This window comes from Eschscholzia californica, unplaced genomic scaffold, assembly GCF_041429995.1.
Source record: "Eschscholzia californica isolate CP2 unplaced genomic scaffold, dmEscCali1.0.p SCAF_4, whole genome shotgun sequence".
Lineage (NCBI taxonomy): Eukaryota > Viridiplantae > Streptophyta > Magnoliopsida > Ranunculales > Papaveraceae > Eschscholzia > Eschscholzia californica.
In genome coordinates this window covers 9,318,229-9,344,838 of record NW_028238461.1, presented here as the reverse complement: position 1 = coordinate 9,344,838, position 26,610 = coordinate 9,318,229, and the positions used below count along the sequence as shown (strand labels likewise).

At 36.2% G+C, this 26,610-nt stretch overlaps 4 protein-coding genes across 6 annotated transcripts; 3 read left to right on the top strand and 1 right to left on the bottom strand.

The window, feature by feature from the left end:
- The first annotated feature begins 1,826 nt into the window (after window positions 1–1,826).
- Window positions 1,827–3,008, top strand: LOC147542399 (protein NETWORKED 3A-like). Its single transcript, XM_086635300.1, has 2 exons — window positions 1,827–1,914; window positions 2,161–3,008. The coding sequence occupies exons 1-2, from the start codon at window positions 1,827–1,829 to the stop codon at window positions 3,006–3,008; spliced, it is 936 nt and encodes a 311-aa protein (XP_086491426.1).
- A 2,879-nt stretch (window positions 3,009–5,887) lies between these two features.
- LOC147542398 (coiled-coil domain-containing protein SCD2-like) lies at window positions 5,888–13,119 on the top strand. 2 transcript variants are annotated; one of them, XM_086634288.1, is made up of 18 exons: window positions 5,888–6,616; window positions 7,265–7,434; window positions 8,053–8,134; window positions 8,340–8,381; window positions 8,473–8,535; window positions 8,884–8,933; window positions 9,014–9,041; window positions 9,261–9,335; window positions 9,449–9,559; window positions 9,644–9,704; window positions 9,826–9,942; window positions 10,101–10,222; window positions 10,435–10,504; window positions 10,885–10,926; window positions 11,619–11,659; window positions 12,178–12,304; window positions 12,490–12,648; window positions 12,724–13,119. In XM_086634288.1, exons 1-17 carry the CDS (start codon window positions 6,272–6,274, stop codon window positions 12,627–12,629), a joined length of 1,686 nt encoding a protein of 561 aa, XP_086490414.1. In that variant the 5' UTR covers window positions 5,888–6,271; the 3' UTR covers window positions 12,630–12,648; window positions 12,724–13,119. The 2 variants fall into 2 exon arrangements, with proteins under 2 accessions (XP_086490414.1, XP_086490415.1); XM_086634289.1 differs by having other exon boundaries at window positions 5,929–6,616; window positions 8,059–8,134.
- A 3,841-nt stretch (window positions 13,120–16,960) lies between these two features.
- Window positions 16,961–19,437, top strand: LOC147542397 (transcription factor ICE1-like). Its single transcript, XM_086634287.1, has 4 exons — window positions 16,961–18,348; window positions 18,592–18,816; window positions 18,906–19,076; window positions 19,197–19,437. Exons 1-4 carry the CDS (start codon window positions 17,215–17,217, stop codon window positions 19,278–19,280), a joined length of 1,614 nt encoding a protein of 537 aa, XP_086490413.1. The 5' UTR covers window positions 16,961–17,214; the 3' UTR covers window positions 19,281–19,437.
- A 1,673-nt stretch (window positions 19,438–21,110) lies between these two features.
- Window positions 21,111–26,174, bottom strand: LOC147542396 (auxin response factor 2A-like). Of its 2 annotated transcripts, none has more exons than XM_086634285.1 (15): window positions 25,721–26,174; window positions 25,488–25,600; window positions 25,197–25,292; window positions 25,051–25,107; window positions 24,784–24,939; window positions 24,627–24,711; window positions 24,224–24,314; window positions 23,975–24,139; window positions 23,693–23,812; window positions 23,490–23,565; window positions 23,242–23,410; window positions 22,208–23,115; window positions 21,936–22,126; window positions 21,615–21,797; window positions 21,111–21,464 (listed from the first exon to the last, which is right to left on the bottom strand). In XM_086634285.1, the coding sequence occupies exons 1-14, from the start codon at window positions 25,875–25,877 to the stop codon at window positions 21,644–21,646; spliced, it is 2,538 nt and encodes an 845-aa protein (XP_086490411.1). In that variant the 5' UTR covers window positions 25,878–26,174; the 3' UTR covers window positions 21,111–21,464; window positions 21,615–21,643. The 2 variants fall into 2 exon arrangements, with proteins under 2 accessions (XP_086490411.1, XP_086490412.1); XM_086634286.1 differs by having other exon boundaries at window positions 21,620–21,797.
- Between the last annotated feature and the right edge of the window lie 436 nt (window positions 26,175–26,610).

Genomic DNA, 26,610 nt, shown 5'->3' with positions numbered 1-26,610 from the left:
AAAGAATTCCAAAATTTGAAGGTGATGAAAAGTTGCAACTTTTGACTTCTGCGATAACTCATTAACTGTAGATAACAATCGATGACACATGGTATAGGGTACAATTGTTTCTACATCACAAAACCTTTATCGCTCACTACTTATATTTCTTGGAAGAAAACGATGATAAATTTAAACACGAAGATTTTAATATTTTACAATCAACACATGAGTTCACGAAGGACAAAAAACCCTCAAATCCAGTTTTCTGGTTTTGGATTCTCTCCCAAATATTCTTATGTTTTTAAAATAAAGAGAGAGAAAAATAAAGGGAAAGATGATGGGTCGGAGATGAAAATGACGAGGGATGGAGATAGTTGTGGATAAAGATGCAAAAATGGTTCTCTCTCTAATGTGTTTCTTTCTCCTGTTATTACATATTAACTCTAACAAAAACATAAGAAGGACAAACCTAAAACTCAGTTTGCATGTCAAAAATCTGACAAAAAACTGGTTTAAGGGGTCATTCTGAAAATTGTTCGTCTTTAGAGAGTCAGTCATTTTTAGGGGGGGCAAAATGGAATTAACCTTTTAATATTTGAATTCATTCTCATTTGGAATGAACACTCCCTTCTAGCCCCTTAAATTGCCTGAATACTCTTTTCAGCCCCTGAAATACACAGAAAAGGGTAACTTCTTAATTTTTCTAGATTTGTTCTCCACTTTTTCTTGCTCTCTCTCTCTCCTCTTCGCTTTGTTCCTTATTTTTCTTCTTTCTTCTTTTCTTCATTGGTCTAGGGAAACAAACTCCTAAGAAGGGGAAAAATATAAAGGTAAATGTATTGATGTGACCATACATCTTCACAATAGGTACATTTTTTTGTTGTTGAAATTCACAATAGGTAAATAAACAAATAAACTAAGAAAAGCCCAAAATTTGGGCCTAAATACGAAAAAAACCCACTTAGGAATAATAATGTAAAACAAACCTAATATATAAACTGTTGGCAAGACTTTTGAAACTGTTGACAACACTTTTGAAATTGTGACAACATATATAATTATGTTCTTAATTATGTGTGAACAAAAACAAATTTGTTCGTACATTTACAAAATTGTTGAGAGCAAATACAAAATTGTTGAGAGCAAACTGTGTTTTGTTCAGAAATTTTCAAAAATGTTTTGTAATTTCAACTTTTGGGTTCTTTTTTACATTATTATTCCGGGTTGGACTTCATTTGATATTTTGACCCGAATCTTGGGCCGTATAATTTTCCTCTCATAAACAAATTCACTTTGTACAGTCATGAGTCAAACTTGGTCCATGGATGATTCGATTACTCAAATTTGGATATGAAAATCGGTTGTCAGCTAGGCAAGACTGCCTAAAATTTAAAGCACGAGAATTAATATGGGAGATTTTAAAGGGCCCCCTCATTTTTGTTAAAAGGCCTCCCCTTAGTGATAATATAGCAAGTAAAATGGTTCATGGGGAGGCCTTTTAACAAAATTGGGGAGGCCTTATAAAATTTCCCAATTAATAATTGGTCCATGGATGATTCAATTACTGCCTAAAATTTCAAGCATTCCCATCCAACGGCTAATAATCAAGTACATATATGGCAAAATGAGAAAATTTTGGATATATTCTTGCATAAAAGTAAATGATCATGAACTTGGTAACTTATGGAAAGCATATCAAAGTCAATAAGGAATCTATTTGTATTTAACCTAAAAAAACCTATTAACATTCTAAAACAAAATTCCTCTTTTACCTATTTCCACTAAAATTTGTCTAGTGGACATTATTCTTTTCTTCTCACAAAAGAAAAAGAAGTTGAGTTTAAATGGAGAAGAGCAGTGGTGGATATCATTGGTGGTTGACTAACCATAACAATCACCACCAATCCCCATGGCTTAAGGCTACTCTCACAGGTCACTCTATCTCTCTCTAGATATAGAGTAATACTATAAGAACAAGAAAAACTAGTCAGACTCTGGACATAATTTTTACTTGGTTTATTGTGACGATGGTTCAGTGGATCAGAATCATCGGAAACATCAATCATGACAAACCTCATAAGATTTCTGCCTAGAATCTGTCTTGTTTTTCTTCTTTGCTAGCATTTTTTCTTAGATTTATACCATCTTTTGATTTTTATGCTCTGGTTTTATTTGCAGATTTAGATGAGAAAACCAAGTCTATTGTATCACTAATTGTTCAAGAAGACGGCGAGACATTTGCTCAAAGAGCAGAGATGTACTACAAGAACAAAACAGAGCTTTTAAATAAGGTAGAAGAATTTCATAGATCTTATCGTTCATTAGCTGAACGATGTGACCAATTGAAATCTGAATCAGCTCGAGTCAGTCGCTCAGGACCACCGTCTTCGAACTCTTTCAACCACATCGAAAATCTTCCAAACAGAGAATCTAATATAAGCATTAGTGATTCTAACCCAAACCCAAAAGTTGAAGAAATCACCAAAGAAAACTCAAAAGTGGGATTCGAACACGAAAACTCTAATGGGGTGGAAGTGGGTGGAGTTGATGTTCTTGTTAATGATGAGAAACAGGAGGAGCAATTTGAGATGGGTAGTTCAGAGAGAGAAGATTTTTGGTCTTGTGGGTCTGCTGAAATGAATTTTGAGATTTCAAAGCTAATTGAAGATAATCAAAATCAACAGTCTGAGTTAATAAGAAGAAATAATGAGAAGAGAGAAACCATTAAAGATCTTAGCTTAAAGCTTGAAAAACTATTCGAAGAAATGAAAGATCGACGACCTAGCTTTCGAAGCCGTTCAATGACTGAATCTTTGATAATAAGAGAACCTATTCGATCTCAGAAATCCAAAGGGTTGATAATAAAAGAACCTATTCAATCTCAGAAATCCAAAGGGTTGATAATAAAAGAACCTATTCAATCTCAGAAATCCAAAGGGTTGGTAATAACAGAACCTATTCAATCTAGGAAATCCAAAGGGAAGGGAGGATTAAATTTTGCGAAGATCTTGGGATGTTCACAATGATAGAACAAGGTTGCAATTCTCAATTTCAGTTTTTTCATTTTCTTTCTTCCTAGAGTAGAAAATACTATGCTTTTTCTTTTTCAAAAAAAATGTGAGGTTTGGGAGGTTAGTTATGTACTTATTCCCTAACATTTCAAAAAATGGGTAAGTTATAAATAAAAATGGTGGATGGAACTCACAACATCCTCATCCTCATCTCCATACATTCTTGGAAAAAAAAAATCATCTCCATGCCTGTACAATACTACCTATGATTTCTATATGGACTTACCTTAGGGATCATTTATATAGATTTCCGTATTGTTGGAAATGGAGCTGATTTTGGCTCGAACTCTCTCATCAAACTCAGAAACGGATTGCACCATTGCGTTCGTCTCGTCGAGCTCTTTAACTTAGAGTCAAGATTCACTCAATTCCGATTCCGGATGAATGATAAATTTAAGTTTAAATTTTGAATGAAGATCGGTTAAGGACTAAAACGTCAAAACGAACAAAGTTAGATTTAGGGCCATCTGAGTGAAGCAAGCACATCCAGATATGGATGGCTCGCGTTCTGCCCGAGTGCATCAAACGGTTGCGCGTTAAAATCCTTGGGACAACATTGAGACGAAGCCAGACGCGTTAGATCAGCGAGATCCAACGACGCGCGTCTCCTTTGTGTCAGGCCAGCTTCGGGATTTCAGCAGATTTTCATCTAACGGTCACTTTCTTGATCTGTTGGGAAGAATTCAGTATCCATCCAAGGATCATCTTTCACCCCGCGAGATTGAGCTTGATCTGACGATCCAGAAGCCTGGCGACAAAACCAGTTAAGTAACTAACTCTTATTCAAGGGTTGTGTCCCAAAAAACCAAAGGATGTATCCCTAATAAATGTGCCCATTTGAATCCTGTATAAACAACCCAAAATTCATCCAATTCATTCTCTTCTGAAATCAGTATTCTGGTGTGTCTGGAATATTATTCTGATTCTAGAAACATTCTAGTATATCTAGAATTCTGAAGAAAGAAGTCTCCGATTAAATTTTGTCTATTTTATTCTTTTCTTCTCTCCTAAAATCAATATTTTGGTGTGTCTGCAATATAAAATTCTGATTGCAGACATATTCCGGTGTGTCTGAAATTCCAAAGAGAGAAGCATCCGAGTGAGGTTATAATATTCAAGTGTCTAGAAGATCTATACGCATCAGACTAATAACTCATATTATTTACGAATGTTCATCCGCTTTCAGAATATAAAAGTACCATCTTAAATTCTAAATGGATGGTCGTTGTATCCGAAGGCATACACCCTAACCGTTGGTACTATTACGGGGGTATAAAATGTCTTAAGGCAAGAGAATTTATTATCGCCTCGACTCCATTAATTTTGTTTATCTCGGTTAATCCGAAAGAAGGATTATTGATAATCCGCTTATTGTCTATCTCTCTACAACTTAGAGAAAGGAAGTTCTTAGCTTCAACCCAGACGTTGTCTTAATCAAGACAATACAGAGATAAAGTGAACTTGATCCATAACCAGAGGAGCAACACATACATCTTTCAACAAAAAAATGGATTTCCATACCTAAATCACCTTGGACCACGGGGAGAAGTGAATGAGCTCCATACTTTTATACATCGTATTTCTTTGTACATAATATATTTATGCGCATTTACTGTTTGGTCATTTGGGGTTGTGCATCTACATGCTCCTAAAATAGCCATAAGCTCAATGATTATAGAGCATAAATGGAATGTACATTCGTATTATTTTGGTTCTCGAAAATACAAAGACAATTTCTTTTCCATAATATATAATATCCTTCAGTAATAGCTAACCCAGGAGGAAGTGTGTTTGTAATTCACACCCTCCTAAATAGTTTTTATAAAATTTATGGACTAAATAACCCTTTGACCTAACATTAAATTACTAACGGATTCATTGAATTATGTATACGAATTTATTAAAATACCTCAACATATTACGCACAATAGAGGTTTAATATTTCTTTTTCTTTCGCTCTCTTTCTTCATGTCCCTGTCTCTTTCTCTCTTATTTTCATTTTCTTTCCTTAGTTTCCTCTCTGTCTTCTCTACTTCTCATTAATTTGTGTCTTTGTATCTACAGGTATCCATTTTCTTCGACAGTTAACAACAAATTATTTTTCTCCTTCTCAATCATTTTTTTTTTTATTTTTATTAATGATTTGTAGGCAATATACATTATGCACGCTATTCATATATCACATTTTACATACTCGATTTTATGGATCATATCATGCATTATTTTCATTATTATGAACATTATATTTTTCATATTAATTCTTTTAATACTACTTAAATTTGTGTGTCACAATACCTATTTTATATCTACGAAGTTTAAACAAAGTTGAAGTTTAATCGTAGTAATAAGAAAAACTACATTGAAATAACAAAGTTGAAGTGCAACCTGCGTAGTTTAAACAACTGTATAACAAAAATTTCACCAAAAATTACATTTTTATTCTTATGTGAATCAAACATCAAGTTAAGAATCTGTCATGAATTGTATTATCATTCCTAGTTAAATCAAATGTTAATCTAAATACTTAATCACATTCCTACGAATCACGACGGAAGAATGCGATACCTCGTAATCACATTTTATTTTCGCACGCCAAGGATATTTTGTACAACATATTTTTTATCCTATTGTCTGAATCGAACTCACCTGACTCTTTATATCTGAATTTTTTTTGTTATTTTATGCTGAAACACTTTTTAGACAAATTCCTTCAATATTGATCCAAATGAGATATTATTAGTGAAAAAAACCTACAAGCATCCACTTGCTTCATTATTTATCTATTCAAACAAGTCTAATATGTAATTACACTCTAATTATGCTTATGCTTAGTTGTTACTTTTTGTTGATATATATACATTTTTTAATTGTGTCTCAAGTTTGAGATGGTGTGTGCGTCCCTAATGAACAACTTTCTTCTTTATGATGGAAATAAAAAATCCCCAAAACGTACCAGATCCATTGTTGTCTATGAAATGAAATATTCTCCCGCGGACCATCTTATATAATCAATCATCCCTTCTGTTCATCGTCTCCTCCTTTTCTTTCTCTCTCTAACTTCCTTCCTCTCTCTCCTACGCACAACACCGTTCCCGTCAATCTCTCGATTCGAAGACTCCATCTTATTGTTTTCTCTCTCTAGAGAAAATCTAGGTTTGAGAATTTATAGGATTCTCTCTCTCTCTCTCTCTCTCTTGATTTTAAAATTCAAATAGTTAATGGATCGGATACGAACTGGAAGTCCAGGATACTCAAGGCAAAGAAGTGGTTCAAGTACTGGTTCATCTTCACCGTCCATGTCTCCGGCTCACCACCACGCTCGTTCTTCGTCGGCAATCACCGGTATGTCTAATATTAAAAGAACACAGAACGTCGCTGCAAAAGCTGCTGCACAACGATTGGCTCGTGTCATGGCTTCACAGACAGCTGATGATGATGATGACGACGATGATGATCTTGGATTCCGGTATCCTGCTCATCCACCTCCATCTTATTCTAACAACAATAGTAATAGTGTTCCTGTTGTTTCTGCTGGTAGACCGACGAGATCTCCTTCTCCTGCGGTAATTTCCATATCTCTATATGTTTCTTCTTCTTGTTCATTTGACGATTTGATGTTTAAGCCTGTTTATGAAACAAGTTAGATTAAGCAAAAATCCTATCTGGAAGTTGAATTGAGAGTTCAGTTTAGTTTGATTGCTGTAATTTTCTAAGGTTTGAGTTGGTACAAGAGATCTGATACACTTTTGCTACTAATTGGCAACTAATTTGTTCTTAGCATCTGTTACACTGAGTTTAGGGAGACTATTGATATTATCTAAGTATCTAATTGATTTGGATTTGGTATGTGACATTTGTTCAACTGAAGTTCTGTTATTTCTAGCGAATTGGGTATTTTGTTTTGGTGGATTTCTGGAAACTATTAGGAGAGCTTAACATTTGCAGTTTGATCTATAGCAACTACACATGGAATTTTAATGTTGATATTTGGATCTATTTTTGTAATAAACAACAATCATGGGGAAATTAGATGCTTATTGTCCATTATATCTTTAAAATCCGCTGATTATGTGAGAAATTATGTTCCTTTACTTTCACCAAATTGGTTGAGGATGTACCGCTTGCATGATGGTTTGCATAACAGTGTGTATATATCTTAGCTAGATATCGATTGAATAGGCTAATTGGATTTTTTTTCATGTATTAATTAGTTAGGTCGAAACTTTGTAGAACATATACCATCGGTTCGTTCTACGTCCGCTGGAAGGCCATCAATATCTGTTCGTTCGACACCGCTTGTACCTCCGACTAAATCGTCACTGAGGACACCAGTTCCGGTACCTCCACTGGACCCTCCTTCAAACAGTCAAAGAGAGAAAAGGTACGTTGAATAAGTCTGTTGGGATTGGTTGATTTAGATGTACTATAGATAAGTGCACTCGTGCATTTCGTATGACACCACTCCGCTCTCTCTTAAGAATTACATGTGAAATTGATGCATGCACTTAAATGGATGGTGAGTAAGAAGATTACTGAATTGACATATGAAATAACATACTTCTAAGAGGACTTCGAAGAATTAAGCACGAGAGAAGTCCATCACAAAAAAAGAAACTTAATAAAACAGCGTAGAAAGATCTGGTAGAATACTACCTTGTGTCCGGTTATGTTACATAGACACACTTCTTTCAAATTTTGTTTAACTCCATCTATTAACATAATAAGAAGTTGATGTGGATTTGATCCAGTCAAACTTTTGCTGCATGTCCACATTTGAACTTTTGTTGCATGCCCACTATTAAACTTTTCCTAATTCGACCATTATGTCAATGGAAAAGAGTTACTGTTTGTCTGGATTATCCTTCTCCTTCATGATATCCATGGGCCGAATGTGATTCTGGTAAAATGTTATCACAGTTTAATAATCTCACTATATCATGTGTGGGAATTGAGTTACTCAGTATTTCTTTTATCTGTTAAATATCTCAACTACCTTAAGTTTTAGGTTTACTTCAGACATGAGGCATCTGAACTTAAAAGATTCAGGAAATCAGCGTGAGGCATCAGCACTTCGAGATGAGGTGTGTATTTTCAGTTTCTTTTGTGCATTTGTTGTTAGAATTACCATGAGAACAGGCTAATGAAAGCCGATTCTAGTTCAATCTCATCAATCCACAATCTTTTTTTGATGGATAAAGCCATGTGAAGTGAAATCTGTAAATTTTCGGCGTGTGTATGACAACCATTGAAATTTTTTTGCTAATTTGATATGCATGTTTATTGCAGCTTGATATGCTACAAGAAGAGAATGACAATATTTTGGATAAGGTGTGGTGCTATATTTCCAGCAAAGATAGCCTGTTCAGTTATCCATTTTGTTATTGTTGTTTGTAATATTAATTTGGAATATGCTTTTAAGCTTCGAATTGCTGAGGAGAGATGCGATGAAGCAGAAGCCAGAGCCCGAGAGCTTGAAAAACAGGTATTTGTTTGTGGCTGTTATGTTTCTTTTGTGGAGTGAAATACAGAGAGATTTGAGCGTAGATGTGGATGAAATCATTCATTTAGTTAGAACTTATATGTTTGACATCATTCATGTTGGAACAAAATCTCTTTCTCTATTTACTGATTGGGAGAATATGGTTCTATGCAAAGAAATTGAGTGTAAGCCTTATGCTACGTTACTATCTCTTTTCCGTTCTGAACCATTACTGTATGAACTAGCATTGACAGAGATAAGATTCTGTCCATAATCCATATGCATGTTCATACTCTTCTTTTTACTATCATTATCTTCAGTGGTTCAATGTTTGATTTTGGCGTCCCATAGGTTGCGTCTCTTGGTGAAGGTGTATCATTGGAAGCAAAATTGTTGAGCAGGTAATTTAAGGATTTAGATATGAAGTTGTGTCTCATTGCTTTAATCTCCAATTATGACATTTCCTCTGATTGATCTGCAGAAAGGAAGCAGCACTGAGGCAAAGAGAGGTAAGTTATCAACAATCAACTTCCTTTTCTGTTAGATAGGTAAATGAATATGAAGCATTTGCTAAATTTGTTTTAAAATAAAGTTCTGAAACTTAACAGACTGAGGATTTTAGTTGTATCATGTTCTAAATGTGTTGATCCTGTGGTCAGTATTGCTTCTCCAGTCTAATACTAGCTTACCATCATGTTTTGACATTTGAACATGGATATTCTATTCAGGCTGCTCTTAAAGCTGCTAAACAATCTAAGGATGGAAATGATGAGAAAATTGGATCACTTCGGTCTGAAATTGAGGTAAAATGCTATAACCATTTCGTATATTACGCTTTACACTCATTCTCTGATTTAATTGTTTACCTCTTGCCGCGCAATGCTATTCATTACTTTCGACTTGGTACTTGATTCAGAATGCAAAAGAAGAGGCTGCAGTTGCTGTAGAAAAGCTTCGAGAAGCAGAGTCTGAAGCAAAAGCACTTCGCGCAATGACAAAAAGAATGGTCTTGACACAAGAAGAACTGGTTCGTACTTTCTATTTTTAGAATATTATGCCTGAGTTATAATATCTCGTTTGAGATGTTTCTTATCATAGAAATGTTTCTCAGGAAGAAGTTGTTCTCAAGAGGTGTTGGCTTGCTCGCTATTGGGGTTTGGCTGTACAGCATGGTAACAACTTTACTGGTGCATTCAGGAGCAGAATTTTATTATTTCCTGTCATTACTACAGAATTTTTCGGGAGTGCCATGTTGATTCGTTTCTTTGCATTTTGGTTTTGTCCTTTCTGCAGGTATCTGCCCAGATATTGCATTGTCAAAACATGAACACTGGTCATCATTCGCTCCTCTTCCTTTTGAAGTCGTCATTTCTGCTGGACAAAAAGCCAAGGAAGAATCTTGGAGTGGAGGTTGGTTGTAACAAATTGAGATCTGTAACACTTTTTCCTCCTTGCGAAGAAAGCTTTGTTATAGTTGACTTTTTCCTTCCTGCCATTTTTTCTTGTACTTAAGCTGTAAAGTTATTAGTTTATACTAATAGTTGTGTTTATCATTGATATCGATGCAGGTAATGACGATCCAGATAACAAGAGCAAAGTTACAAGGGATTTGAATGATCTAACTGGAGAAGGCAACATTGAGAGTATGCTTTCAGTTGAGATGGGGTTAAGGGAACTTGCTTCTCTAAAGGTATCTATTTTTATCTTTCAATTTTTTCTTTTGGTCACTCAAATTGTTCCAAGGCTTCTTTGTTTTATGAGCAAATTCTTATTTCGAGTGCTGGATTATGGATATCTATCTTGTACTTTCTCTTTCACGAATTCCCCCATATTCTATCACGTATTCTGATAAATAATCTCGTAGATATACTGCTTATACTTGTTATCATTGTCGTTTTCAAGGTTGAGGATGCTGTTGTATTGGGAGTAGCCCAGAACAGGCGCCCAAATTTGGTTCGTCAGTCTATGTCAGGTTTGTCTTGTTACTATCCTGTGAAGTGTGCTCCGACGTCTACCCATATTTTTCTCTCTTCAGTTGTTTACTTCTTTGTCATTACAAATCTTGCAAATTTTATGTTTGTCTTTTTTTCATGGAAACAAAGTGGTACACCAATACTTGGATGCGTTTGTCAAATGAGTCCAGATGGATTAGGATTATTTTTTATTTTTCGTAGAATAAAACTATTTGATTTGTCGGTACTAAAATATTTTCTTCTTCTGTCTGACGATGTAAGTGTATTCTTATTGTAATGTACTGACACCAATATTCCCTGTTTAGTTATGCCTCTGAGAGGATCTACTTGTGCACCGTCACACTCTAATTTTAGTTTTGTCTTCTTTTTTTCGTACCAGATCCCAAGTCCCCTGGTGACCCAAAGTTCATGGAGGCATTTGGTAACAATTCTATTTTCAGTTCGTACTAGTTTGTGACTACTGACGTGACGTCATGTGCATATGTCAAAAGCATTTTACAGAGATAATCAGGAATTTCGCGATATTTATCGCCCACAAACTTTAAAATCTTGCTCTTGAATTCAGATCAACTTAACTAAGTACAAAGTACTGGTTTTTTAATATTTAAGAATATAGGCATGATCATCAACTTAGGTTCATAATCAGTTAAATAATGGTTGACAAGATTGGGCTGTTGTTGGCGATCATCCATTTTCCCAAAAAGTTGGAAGAAATGGATGGCTACCATAAGAAAACATGGCAACGATGAAAGTTTGTTCACATGAATCTCCACTCATCTGATTTTGGAGTGATCAGGCATATCTCCTAGTCCTATGCTGGTAAATTGACTATATTGCTTCTTACCACCTAAACATGGCATTTGTGACACTGTTTCATAAGTAGGCCATCCTTATGGCCCACTGAGCAGGTATTTTGATTTCTTGATGAAGTTGGTGCCTTTCTTACCTTTCATGCTGCGGTTCTTGTTAGCAATGGGCAAGGAGACCTAGTGGACTTAGGATTCTTCATGTTTTATTTAAATTATAGATTTGACATTTATGCACGTTTCTTTCTGAAACAGCAACTTTAATCAGGTGACTATAGATACTAAGATTCTTCACATTTTCATGCAGAGTTGAGTCAAGAGCAGTCAGAAGATGTTCTTTTCAAGGAGGTAAAGCACTAACTTCTTTATAGCTCAATCTGGTTACTATCTATGCTTTACCTCTCTCAGGTGGTGTTCGTATTTTTATTGTCCGAGTCATCCAAAGCTAACTAGTCTAAGTCTGAGTCATCCGAGTTTTGTTAGTTTTGAGCAAAGGCGCAATAGTCATTTGAGGTTATTTCAGACAATGGGATCTTGATTTAAAATTATTTTATGCTCGTCTCCAGTGGACTCAATATCAGCCCAAACCAGCCATTCAGATGAGTTAGACGCACGATGTAGATAAAACAAACATTATGAAATCTGATCTGAATCACGTCAAGTCTAATTCAGTATTTATCACAAATAACATCATCATTGAAAAGAAACAATTACCACCTTAATTTCAGTATATATCACAAATAACATCGATGTGTGACACGGGTAGTTAGTCGGGTACACAAAAGCCTAGTGTTTTGATTAACATTGGAAGACATTCAGACCTGTAGTTATCACGATTTATAACGAGTTATCACTTCCTATTGTAGGCATGGCTTACCTATTTCTGGAGGAGAGCAAAAGCTCATGGTGTTGAGGAAGATATTGCAGAAGAAAGACTTCAGTTTTGGATTAGCCGTAGTGGTCAGACGCCAACTTCACATGATGCTGTTGATGGTAATTCCGAACTCCTTATCCATGACACTATTATGATGATTGTTGGGAAAATCTCCCATCTTTTAATAAGCCATGAAAGAATAAAACTACACATTATCAAGCTCTAAGCGAGACCCAAACTAACCAGATATACGCAGAATCGTAAATAAAAATAATTTAGTGGAGGGTTCCTGTTTGTTATTCAGTTGAGCGAGGCCTGATGGAGTTGAGAAAGCTAGGGATAGAGCAGCAGTTGTGGGAAGTATCGCGAAAAGAAATTGATCAAGCTACCTCTGCTTCCGTTACGAATCAAAAACCAGCTGCAGATACAGAGAGCCCCCCTTGACAATACCCTTTTTCCTGAGGTATGTTCTCTTGTTTCTTTCTTTCGTTTCTCCTATTTTCCACTGGCTTTATCAACCGTATCTTCGCTTCTCCAGGGTGTCCACCAACGCATATCATCTTCTGTACAACTTTATTAATAGGTCGGTGTTATCAATACCGAATTTGGGGAAATGCTTTCACGAATTCATCGGTTTACAAACGATAAATAGGTTTCTTCTGTGCCTGGCTCAACGTCTCGTTCTTCAACGTGTTTGTATGATAGAGTGAGTGCCCCAATTTTATACAAACGGAAGTCAATTGATGAAGATTAGAGAGCTTAAAAAGTGAACTGTTTCTGCAACCGTTTTCAGTTTTCCTTTTTCTTGGGGGGATTTTCCCTTTGTTAAATTGCACTTGTTTTGTAAAATGAATGTCAAAAGTTTTCATGGGTTTCTAAATATGTATTGGAATGTGTTCGGTGAGTTCTCAAAGATATGACTTTTATTTAGGTCTCTCTCTCTCTCTCTAGGTTATTCCCCTGTTCTACTACCGATGTTGTAATTTTGAAATGACCATCTTTTAGTATGAAGCTTGAAACCTGAGGAGGCAAATTACAGTGCCAGAGTTGAAAGGGAAAAAATATTACCGGAACAAGGAAGAAGTAAAAAAAAAAAGGTTCTTTCCTTGTTAATTTTTTTTGTTCTTTTGGCTGTATTTGGTTTGAACCACCACATTTAATGAGCCTAACTATATCAGGTACAACTTTGGACCAAAATATAGAAACAAACGAATAAGATGGGACTAGTATTATGTATAGTAACACAGCAAACAAAATCAATTTGTTTGATTTGAAATTCAGTGGCATTAGGTTTAGCAAAAGAGACGATTGGATGGCAACCAACTTGAATTAAAAGCAAGGTCATTGGTACCTGAGATATTGAGAGCTATGGGATAAACGGATAAGGAGGGTTTGGTTTCGAAAACTATATTGTCATCCAGAGAGAGATGTATATATATTTATATCACTAGATTTTGAAACCATTAATGGAAGGGCGGGGCATGTCTTTTTCAGTGTGTCAGCCCCCTATCAATGGTATCACGAGATACATGAGAAAAAAATAATCAGTCTAATCGTAGTTGTACTCGTTCCTTATCAAACTTTGTAACCTCTTGCTTAGATTACGAAAATCTATTTGGTATATGTCTTGTTTACATCAAATGGTGATGATCTAATTACTATCAGTATGTAGCTCAATGTTGCAAATAATGTATGCCCAGAGAGTCTATTTGTCTAGGAAGAAAAATAAAAATGAGAAAGGAAATAATTAAGCAGTAGGTTTGCATAAAATGTTATCCTAAAGTTTAATTTTTGGAGATTTAAGGTGAGAAGCTAAGACAAGTAGTTCTCCATCTATCTATCCAAGAGAGAGAGAGAGAGATTTGTAGATGAGTTGTCTTCTTCAAGTCCTGCAGCAACTAACGAATGGGGCCCGGAGTCTCCTACCACTATTCATGCAAAAGAGAGAGAGAGAGAGAGTTGTAGTATAGGTTCACGGGAAACTTGGGAGGGTATTGCATGGAAGACTCCATTTTAAACTTTAAAAACTTAAAATTTGTATTTTTTTTTTTTTTTTGTTAAAATCTCATATATTTGTATTTTGTTCCGTTAAAAATCTAATATTTTTACAAAGTTGTTGCAAGGTGTTGTAAAGTATTGAAAAGTTGTTGCAAATTAAAAAAAATATCTAGGGAACTGAAGACTAAAATTGCAAAAAATTTGTAGGAAGTTTTGACCAAGTTTCCTTTTTTTTTTTTTTTTTTCTTTTTGGAAATTGAGTATGAGAGTCATTTCGAAGGCATTAATACATCAATGTGTAAGCACTGTAGTCGCTGAATTTAAACCCTTGCAGGAACGACCTAAAGCCCAACTAAACTACTGGCTTAAAGTTCAACTAAACTAATAGCCTAAAACTCAACTAAACTAATGACCTAAAGCTCAACTAAACTAATGACCTAAATCTGAACTAACTACTTTTGTTTATACTTATAATAGCGAAGTTCAACAAACCATATATTTCACCTCTGTTTGGAAACGAACTTGGGACCTTGAGGGTTTTGAAGTACATGCACTACCAACTGAGCTACCAGGTGTTGACAACGACAGAAGAATTGAGATGGCAATCCCGTTTTGACCATTTTGACAAATTTATCGCTTTATAAAAAAAGTCACTGTGGTGAGAAAACAGAAAAAAATTGACGGTAAATTTTTTTGAGTGATATCTTTTTACCTTTTTTTGTTGTCTTTTAGTAATTACAATCCCATCACCATTCTTTCTCCACTCTTGTCTTTATTTATTTTTTCCTTCAAATCGTTATCTCTTCTATACTGACCACCACCTTCGACCCTCATGACCACCTTAATTCACAAAATGACATTTTCCTTTTACTCGTAATTACATTAAATAACCACGATGTTGGCAAGTTAAACTCCAAAAGTCTCAATTTTAAGATTAGACTCCAAATACCTTTAACTAGTTTCACTAAAATGGATAAAATGACCCTCTAAAGATGACCAACTCACGCTAAAGTAGTAAACCAACATATACTACTATTCTTTCAAAAAAAAAAAAACCTATACTACTATTTACTACAAACCCTAGACAATGAGACACTCAGCATGCTATATTTTGGGATTTTTGAGTGAAATGTCCAATTTTTGGGGAGTAAAACCAAAATAAATCCAACCTTGCAAAAAACTGAGTTTCCAGTCCAAATGTCAGGACAACTCATCGTTTCCTGATTTATTTTATCCCCCTCTTGCCCTTGGACGGGACATGCTGACGTTTCCTGACAAAAAAAAAACTGGATTGTAAATAAAATAATTTTCCATACACGAAAAAATTCAAATTTTCAAATTTTTTTGAAACGAAATTTCAAATTCCCGCCAGCAAACCATCTCTTCCCCGTAAATAAAATAATTTCCCGTACACAAGAAAATTCAAATTATTAAATTTTCTTGAAAATTTGAAATTTTCAAACGAAATTTCAGATTCTCGGTACAAAAGTGTCTTGTACAGAAGAAAATTTCTGGTAAATAAAATAATTTCCCGGTCACAAGAAAATTCCCGGTACAAAAGTGTCTAGTACAGAAGAAAATTTCCAGTAAATAAAATAATATCCCGGTGCGTCAGACAATTTTTCAAAAAAATTTCGTTTCCCGAGAATTTTTCGGTGGCAATTCCGTAAATTTCTGAACAGTACAGATTCTGATGGACGGGTTGCCAGATTCTTTTTCAGAAAAAAAAATCGTTTCCCGAGAAAATTTCGATGGCAATTTTGTAATTTCCGATGGCATGAACCGTAAATACTTTGTTTTTCAAGGGCAATTTCGTCATTTTTTTTCCCACCCTGACTCTTTGGACTTGCTTTTCATTTTTTGGCTACCTAGGATGGGAAACATATTTCCTCCCTCATTTTGGAAGGTTCACCCAATCCACCTATATTTTGAGACATCAAAATTCAAACCTTACAAATTAAGAAGAAACATTGCCCTAATTCTCCTTCAACACGCTTTTCATTCTCAAAAGAAAAAGCCAAAAATGTTATCATCAGTCTTGTAAGTTGCAAGTGTTTTAAGGGTAAAAGTTCACTTAGTTGTTATTTATGTTATCATTTCTTCTTACTACCTAACAAAATAAGAACATTTCCTTTCTGTTTATGTTGTTTCTTTTTTCTCTTTTTGTGCACTTTTGAATTGATTACCCTGAATAGTAACAGTTGAATTATTATCTTTAATATTGGTGCGTTATAATTTAGAGGCTTAACAACTAAGATACCGTTCAACAAAAAAAAAAAACACAACCAAGATACCGCCATATTTGATCCTCTATGTTACCAGTACAAAAACAACAAACTCGTATTGAAGCAAAGAGAAACTATCTGACAGACTATTCGGAATATTTTGATTTTTAATCAATTGTGAAAATTTTAAAATACTGTAAAGAAAAAAGAATTATGTGTTACAATGTTCTAAAAATCTATATTACATGGTTTATTGGTAATTTGCAGGAACCAATATTTTATCTCTTTCATCTCATGTAATTTGGACAATATATACTCTTTCATCTTGTCAGACTTTAGGACTCTTTCATTAGGTCTCTTTCATTATGGTTTAAATTAGACAGTTATCGTGTTCATCATATCTTCATATTGTATCAATGTCTTGTAACGACTAACGTAGATCGTTATCGATTTCTCGAAAAGAAAAAATAATTATGGGTAATATTGGAATAAAGAAAAGGGTTTTTATGTAATTTAAGTTACTGTTATTTACGTTATAAAATTGCTAAAATCAAAACCAGCAGAAACCAGTGACAGAGATAAAACAGAGAAGCTATTTCCTCATCATACTCCCCCTCACCAGAGAAATAACCTTCGTCTCTCTCTCTCTCTCTCTAAAAAGTTATTCCCCTTTTCTCTCTCTGGAACTAATCCTTCTCTCTTACCTTTTGCTGTTTCTCTATCTATTTATATTTTTCTTTCTCTCTCAAGATATCTCTATTTGCTTTCTCTGTTCCTTTTCTTCATTTAGAGAGAGAGAGTAAGAGATGTTATCAAGGATAAATGGAAGTATTTGGGAAGAAGAAGAAGGCACCATTCCATGGACAAGAAACACTATAGAAGGAGGAGAAAATCATAAAGATGAAATGGGTTCTCTTACTACCTTCAAATCAATGCTTGAAGATGATAACTGGGGGTACATTAACAGTACTAATCAAAACCCATCATCTCACCATGATTTTCAATCCATTCATAACCACCATGAAATCATCAGAGACTTACCCTTCTCTTCAAATCCCATTTCTTCACAACATTTACTCTTACAACCCCCATCTATTGATTCATCTTCTTCATGTTCTCAATCTTCTCTTTTCAATCTTGATCCTTCTCAAGTTCAATCATTTTTATCTCCCAAATCTAGTTTATCTTCTCTCTTAAATGTTGTCTACAATAATAATAACAACAACAACAACAACCCATTTGAGAATAGTTTTGATTTGAGTTGTGAATCTGGATTTCTAATGGGAAATCAAAACTCATCATCAAATTTGACAGGATTAAGTAATTTAATCTCTCAAACACAAATGGGTACTCCTGATTTATGTTCTAATAACCAATTTACTAATACCCATTTGACAAATTGGAGTGAAAATGGTAGTAATATTGGAATTGGTTCAAATTCAACAACTGGTTTTGGTGGTTTTGGAAATCCTGCAAATTCTGATTTTCTTAGGTCCAAAGTTTTGAAACCTCTTGAAATTCTCCCTCCTGTTGGTTCACAACCAACACTCTTTCAAAAAAGAGCTGCTCTGAGACAGAATTCATCCGGTAACGATAAAAATGGGAACTTGGTGGGTTTAATGAGTTTAGATGAGAAGGGTAAGAGAGAAATGGATGAACAAGTAGAGAAATGGAGGAACACTTTCGAAGAAGATGAAGGAAGTATTGATGGGTCAGGTTTGAATTATGATACTGATGAAGCAATGGAGAATAATAAGTTTGAAGATAGTATCAAGAACGGCGGAAACAATTCAAATGCAAATAGTACTATTACTAATGGAGGTCAAAAGGGGAAGAAGAAAGGACTTCCAGCGAAAAATTTAATGGCGGAAAGACGGCGAAGGAAGAAGCTTAATGATAGACTTTACATGCTTAGGTCTGTTGTTCCAAAGATTAGCAAGGTATTAGTCTTTCTATGAATGGGTGACTATAGAATCTATAGTGCTTAGTGTTATTAGATATCTCCTTGAATTATTTAGACCAAAATGCTTATTCGGTTTTGTTAATGTTTATTGTTATGTTTATCACCATCCAACTCAAAACCAGTTGGCAACGAGAGGAGATGTCCAAACCTGGTTATTATAGTTTTTGTTAATAGAGTACTTTTTTTTCATGTGGGACTATTCTCACACTTACTTCAACAGATGGATAGAGCTTCGATCCTAGGAGATGCGATTGAGTACTTAAAGGAACTTCTTCAAAAAATCAATGACCTTCACAATGAACTAGAGACTACCCCTCTAGGTTCTTCGATCCCACCTTCTTCGAGCTTCCACCCTTCATCACCAACACCAGCTACTCTACCCTGCCGCGTAAAAGAGGAACTATGCTCGAGTTCATTATCAAGCCCGAATAACCAACCTGCAAGGGTAAAGTTTCTAAACTTCCATTTTTTTCACGTCAGATTCTTAGAGGACTAAAACGAGTCGTGTTTGTTTATGGTTTTCGAAATTTGTAGGTGGAAGTCAGGGCAAGAGAAGGAAGAGCTGTGAACATACACATGTTTTGTTCAAGGAGACCAGGTTTGTTGCTCTCGACAATGAGAGCTCTAGATGATATCGGAATCGATATCCAACAAGCTGTTATTAGCTGTTTTAATGGGTTTGCACTAGACGTTTTTCGAGCTGAGGTAAAATGCTTCTCATCCTTGTTTAATCTTGTATCTATTTTTTTTTACGATCTGAAAACAATAACCTATGATACATCTTAAACAAGACACGGTTTTAAGTCGCTCTTTTCGTTTTGACAGCAAAACAAGGAAGGGATGGATATTCCACCTGAAGAAATCAAAGCAGTACTCTTGAGCTCGGCTGGTTTCGTTGGTACGGCGTAGTGCTCCGCTAGTCTCATACTTTGCTCTTTAAGTTGTTACATACAAAATCAAGAAACTGACAAAACTTTGTATGTTGGTCTGAAAGACTTGGAAAAACAGAAAACAGATTTACTTTCAGCAAATTTTAGTCTTCTAATAAATTTTTGCTTTTAATGGTATCTCTTATTATTAGTCTCTACTAACTTTTGGGCTTCACTCAACTTCCATGATTTTAATGGTTGTGGTTTTGGGACATTCAATATATCTCTATTTGTCAATTAAATTTAACTTAAGAGTCCCATCATCTCCGACCACCATCAACTCTGACCACCCTCATTCTGACCACCACTTCTCTCTCCTCTCTATCTTTTTATCTATCTCCTCTCCTCTATCCATCTGTATTTCGTCCCTCCCTCTCTCCCTCCCTCCCTCTCTCTCTTCTCTCTCTCTCTCTCTTCAGGCGAAGGTGAGCCTTCGTCGAAACAGGCAATCTCAAACACCTAGTTTGGGAGAAATTCTCGAACAAGGTCACGCCCTGATTTATGAGATCTACCCCAAACTAGGTTACGAACTCGTTTTCCCCCAACATCAAGAGGAAGAGAAAAGTGACGGTGGTGATGGGGGTGCTAGTGGTCAGAAGTGGTGGTGATATTAGTAGTCGGAAGTGGTGGCGGTGCTAGTTGTCAGAAGTGGTAGTGATCTTAGTAGTCGGAAGTGGTGGCGGTGCTAGTGGTCAGAACTGGGGGTAGTGTTAGTGGTTAGAAGTGGTGGTTGTGGTCGGAGGTAAAGTAGAAAATGAAAATCAATGAGCAAAAACTATAACATTTCGCGCTGAAGAAAAAAGTCCCTCTTCCTCTCCCGATAACCGTTTTCTTCTCTTGAAGAGAGAATCAAGATCTTGTAGTTTTCCTATCCTCTTTTTATTTGGTTTTATCTTTTAGATCTACTATTTCATACTCCACTCTGAAACCCTAATTTTCACTGACACCCTCTCTACAAATCTCTATTTTCATTCACTGTGTGCAATTCATTATCTTTTCAGTTTCCCCTAATTTATCAGATATTAGGGTTAGTATTAGTTTCATTTATATATGTTGGGAAGAAGAAATTAAAATTGAAGCAGAAGAATAAAAGAAAAATGGGATATAGAATATGTATAAAATCGAGGAGAAGGTGTTGGATCGAAGTCACATATTGCTTCGCTTGATGGTAAATGGATCAATAATGCCATAGATAAACAACTTGAGAAATCATCACCGTCTACTTCAAAAGAAGCAGTTACTGACGATCTCTCGTTACTTCAACACTTCGCGATTTTATCATGGATGATCAATCTACTACTACAATGGAAGTCGAGAGGGATGTAAATTAATATTTTCTATATTATTAGTATAATAAAATTTCATATTGTCTACCTATAGGGTCTTTTCATTATCGATCTTAGGGATCTCTTTTCTCAACCTTTAGGGTCTTTTCTTTGAGTCTGAGTCTTGTCAATTTCTTTCCCTCCATGAGGCACTTTATATTCGAAAGTTTTGTGTAGAACTTTACTTATGTAACTCTCACTTAGTTCTCAGAAGAATAAGAAATATCTACCATGTAATTTTGTGATCGTTATCACTTATGAATGAAATTGTGGTTTTAATCAAAAAAAAAAAAAAATCTTAAATAACTACAAAGTTAGATGTAATTTAAAAACACCCAAAGCATGGAATGTTTCCTTGAGACTTGCGTTCCCACTTTCTTATTTCTTGAATCTATTCTTTCATATGTACAAGCTTGGATTGATCCTCTCACCAATCATGAATAGCAGCTAAGACAAAGTATGTGGATAAGGGTAGGCAATCAAAGTTGTGGGAAAATTGAGATTCTACTTGCATAAAATATTATCAATTTCCAAGTCAGTGTCCAAACGGTATCTTACGATTACATCATTATCATAAACACAAAACGAGGAAGAGATCTGTACATAGAAGTTCGCTAACACCAATATAATGCCGTACTAATATTATTTATATAGGGCACAACCAAAAGGCGTGGAATATATGGCAATACTGTGAGAAAGATGCACAATAGATCCAAAACCGTGTTGCTGTAACACAATACACACTTACAAGCGCCTTAACATGACAAGAAAGTTGATCTAAAAAACAACTTGCGAGCTTCCTCCAGAAAATATTCTAACCACATACCTGTTTTCGTAACCTGTTGACAGAGTAGGAGAAATATAAGTACTTCCTTTTCCAATATGATCATTTAAGAAGCATAAAGTGCATTGGTTCTGTATCAACAACTTCGTTAAAAGTGTATTGAATCGGTTATGCGGACAGAAAGTGAAGGAGTTGTAGAACTAACCTAACCCAATCTGAAAATTAGTGCACTTCTTAAGATGGAAGCTGCTGTGATTCCTTGGGACTTTCTCTTTCCTCGACAGGGTAGGAGGTCTCATCGTTGTTCGAGTTTAGAGTAACTTTGTTCATCCTCTGGACCTCCTCCCTAGTGTAGATGAATATCTTTCTTACCATATTACAGAACTCACTGTTACAGGGAAATAAATGGTTATTTATATTAGAACGCGCATTAAAAATTACTTCGTATTTGGGTAAAAAGGAGTGTATCAAATGAACTGATGATGAATGATAAAAGGAGATGAAGGTTTATGTGAGGTGAACTTACTTCCATGGGTCATCCCCAACGAGCATCATATCGCCCTCATTATCTGTATATACCACCAGCCAGTTTCTGCTAGGAGCCATTAGTTCACCATTGAATTCGAACATCTTGTCCAGCTCTGCTATTAGCTCGTCATAATCTTTGAACTTGATTAGGTCCACGGACCTCCCAAGAGCGGTTCCCTGCTTGTGGACCTAAAACCAGTACACAGAATCAAAACACGCCCATCGGGTCCAACATCCAAACTTGGAAAATGGTAGAGGAAAAGGGAAAACCTTTGTGCAACTCCTAGTTGAACCACAATGAGCTTTGTTTTGAATATCTACGGAACGCTGTTGACAAGCTGGCGAAGATTTTTCCTGCTCATTTACCCAACCAGCAGCATCAGCTGGCCTGGGAACCTTTGATTGCTCAGACTGCTGACTGGAGTCCAAAGTCTCACTGTTGTGCATCACTGGACGGGTATTAGCTTCAGTCCCCTGGGGCATATTCATTTGTGATGCTACTGTTTCATACACCACGGGGTTAGCGGTCAAGGGAACTCCGAAGAGCTTGCATGCATCACTGTTGGATTTTACAGCTTCATATTGTTGCAACAAAAATGAGTGCGACGTAACCCTTCCTTGATGATCTAAAGCCCCCGAGTGAGATGGTGAGAGTAAAGGTATTGACCAGTTTCCAGAATGCTGCTCAACCCCGAGTGACTGCATCACAGGGTACCCACCATATCGAACTGTTCCTAGTTGCTGATAAGATAGCTCGCCAGCTTGGGATGGAATTTTTGTGCTAGAGTCCACACTCGCATAAGGGCTTCCAGACATCATGGACCATGATCCTGGAAGCAATTTAAATTTTCCTTCCTGGTCTTGACTGTGCTTCTTTGATGGGCTCATACCATCATGGGTCAGGTCAACAAAGGGGGAGGAGAAGCCAAGATTGGATTCATTTGAGGACCGGAAACCTGATAGCAAATCTGAACATGTAGGCACATGCCTAACTAGTGGTACCCGGTTATGTGATCCAAATATCTTCTCTCTTGGAATCATGTCCGACTTTTCTACACCTGCAGATTGAGGCCATACGACGGGCTTTTGAGCAGTGTCAGAATCTTTCTCAGCAAGAGTGTCTCTCAATGTCAAGGCTTCTGAACCTTGCAAGGCCCTCGAAAAGACACCGACTGAACCTGAGCAGACAAACAAAAAATTATTATACTTCCCTATATGCACTGAAGCTAGTTATGACAAATCTGAGGTACGAAGAATTGACAACTCTATACAGGATGTAGTAAAAGCCCTTTTGGTCCCGATACCTTCTCTGGTGAGGACAGAGGAATCAGGGGATGAAGGCACCATGTTTGAACGGGATCTCTTTGGCCTAGATACTGGAGTGGTATTCAGAGTGGGAGCTACAGCAGGTTCTATTTTCCAAGGTGAAACTCTCTCAGGACGAGGAAAAGAGCAGTGTTCATCCCATCGCACCTAAAAGAAACAAGAGAACATCAATAAAAAGAACTCGAGAGTTGGAGCACAGTACAACAAAGTTGCGAAGCTTTAATACCTGTAGAGATCTCCATTTAGATGATGGCCACCTATTAGGATCAGAATCTCCGATGCCGACTATGGTTCCTGTAAACCTGTTAGGTATACAAAGAAAGATTACAGGCAATACAGGAAAAAATTAAAATTCATGGATGAGAAGTATTCAATTGGAACAACTGCAGTATGGCTACCAAATGCAAAGTTTCATTGACGCAGTTATACCTCTGCTCTGCAGCTTCTTCACCTTCAAATCTCATCTTAAACCTCATTCCAATTGAATGAGTGTTCTTCACAGACTCCATATATTGATCAAAAGGAATAATAAACTCAGCAGGACTGGTCCTGTAAAATGAAAATTAACAAATATTATATCTGGTTGGTAGGTCAAAGTAATATTACATCAACATCCTCGCATAATAAGGTTTGTTTTCTCCGCTACTAAGAAATGACGGAATTCAGTGACCATAGACAGATCTGAATTCACTCCAGTAGCAGCGAACTTACCGAGGTTTGTAGTAGACATTGAACATAGTACCCGTTGAGACAGCATGCCATGCTGTTGCAAGGACACCAAGGTGCATGCTATGACTTGATATTACTGAAGACGGTACATTACTCGGTTGTCTCATAGCACGTCTTACTCCAACACGAAGTTCCCCATTTTCACCTCTTTATAAATTATAAATAAATTAGCTCTAATAGACATAAATAAGAGAACCACGCACAATTTTAGACCCCGATGAAGTGACAAACCTCAGAAAAATGAAAGCATCCCCTGCAACAAGTCTTTTGGAGCTAACAAAGACACTCCACCCACTCTGGAGAAGGTGTCTCCTTGGTTGACCTGCATTCCAATATATACAGAAGTAATTTATGATGCCACACTTGAACTTGAGGCTTCATGTAACAAATCTAACTGAAACAGGTGGGGACGCCACAAAATGAAGATAATGTATGTCAAACTATCAGCAAATACACACAAGTTACATAAGTTGACTCCCGATGAGGTCAGAAAATTATGACAACTTCCTAGCAAATTCAATGTCTATGGAAGTGCTTCAAGCTGGTGATTAACGGCTCCTAAAGAAGCAACAATGATCACAGCTACTTAGAGTACCAAAAGATAAGATAAATACACAAAGTAAACTACTCTCACCCCGAAAGATATGGCGGAACCGCCATTCAGTTCCATGCAAATCCTTCGCAACCAATTCCTGAGTTGGAGGTTGTCTCCACATCTCCTGGAAAAGAAGATGTTAAACAAACATGGTGCACCTGTTTCGAACAAACGAGAGAGAGGGAGAGAGACCAACCAGGGGAGGTAAGCATTCGTCTGCATGGCGGCGTAACACAGAGAATCCACCATGGGTGCTAGTATCAGAGGCTGTCAAAGTTTTGCAAAATGAATGCACCTTAGGACGGTAAACTGGGGGTGGAGTTGGCTCTTTCTCCACCGAACTCTCGTCTTGCTGATAAAAACAGATTAAATAGTAAGTATTTGTATTCCTCCATTTTCTCTCACTCATAATTCTAATACTAGTAGTAAAAAAACCAAAGGGATGATGATAAATGAACAATACATTGGCTTCTGGAAGCAAAGTCAGTTGTGCGAACACTTCATCTGTATCTGGCTCCGCCTACAAATATGATCGAACAAATAACATCAACTTAAACAACGAGTTGGTACACCAGAAGAACAGTTAGGGAAGATGATACCAACTTATACCTTTAATTCGATGTTAATTACTCGGCAAAGGATCTTCCATGGAAGATCACAAACCGGCATTTGCCCATCCGCTGCTTGATTTGTCGACGCTTCTACCTGGATCATGCTCAACCAAAGAAAGCAAAATTAATAGTAAATAGAAATCATCTCTAAAAGAAGCAGGATTTGAGATTAAACTTTATCCTCTTAAATAGGCGATTGAAAAAATGCAAGATATAGCTAAATCATGCAAAAATGAGCTCTAAATTACTGTCAAAACAAAGAATCGTGAAAACTTAAACAGAAGATTACCTGCTCAATGTGACCTTGAGGAAAATAAAAAACTCTCTCTCCTTCACGCGGCACCGTCACCAAAGGACCAGCACAAGCATGCCAAAGCTCTGTATAAAGAGCATCTTCTATACCTAAACCATTACAAGCACCAGTAAATCTCATAAATCAGCATCATAATCTAACACAACCTCATAAATCTAACATTTCCGGCAAAAATATGAACATTCCAGCAAAAAATCGAAGTAATTTACCTTTAGCTGTGATCGGATAATTCGAATGACTTCTAGGCGTTTCTGGAACTCCATTTTTTGTCATTCCTCCGTCGTTACGATCACTACAACCTGAACTTAAACTATCTCCACGGCTATTACTGCAATTAACTTTATTTGAAACATCTGAAGAAGCCATTAACGCACAGATCTATAATATCCAACTCTTTCACTTCACTTTTCGTAAATCCAGAACTCGAATAACTTCAAGAAGACGAATTAACAAACATAATCAGTTGTGAAACTTCGGTTTGGTTAGAATTCTCTAAAACGCTACTTCTGAAACCCTAATAACTGTAAGAATCGACCTTTTTCTGGTATTAGTGAGCGTTGTTTTATCAGGATTTATGAATTTCTTTGATCTTTTTTTCATCCTCTAGGACACTTTCTCTCTCTAGAAATTTTCTCTCTCTTCTGTAAGCGAAAGTGGTTTGGGCACGAGCTTGGTAACAGTTTGTTTCTCAGACTTAAACCATGAGTCAAAATCAGGAAACAATCATTTCAACTATGGTCAAATTTTAACCAGGTTACAGGTTACAGGTTACCTGTAATCACCGGTTGTTCTTTCTCACATAGGTAAAAGCTTAGCCGCTAATGGGTTGATAATGTTAACATAAACACCAAAATGGTCTCAGATTCGATTCCCAGATGATATAGTATTATGCTCTATGTTGTTGCCATTTAGCACTAACGCAGATCGTTGTCGATTTCTCAAAAAAAGATAGCAAAACGTTAGCCTCGTTCGCCCGTTTTATGACCATGTAGTTGGATGTTCGAAATCTGACGGAAGTCAGAATACACGATACCATATTGAAAAGGAAAATTACGGGTTTACTTTGTAAAGTAGAAGGCCCATAAGTGGATATATATAC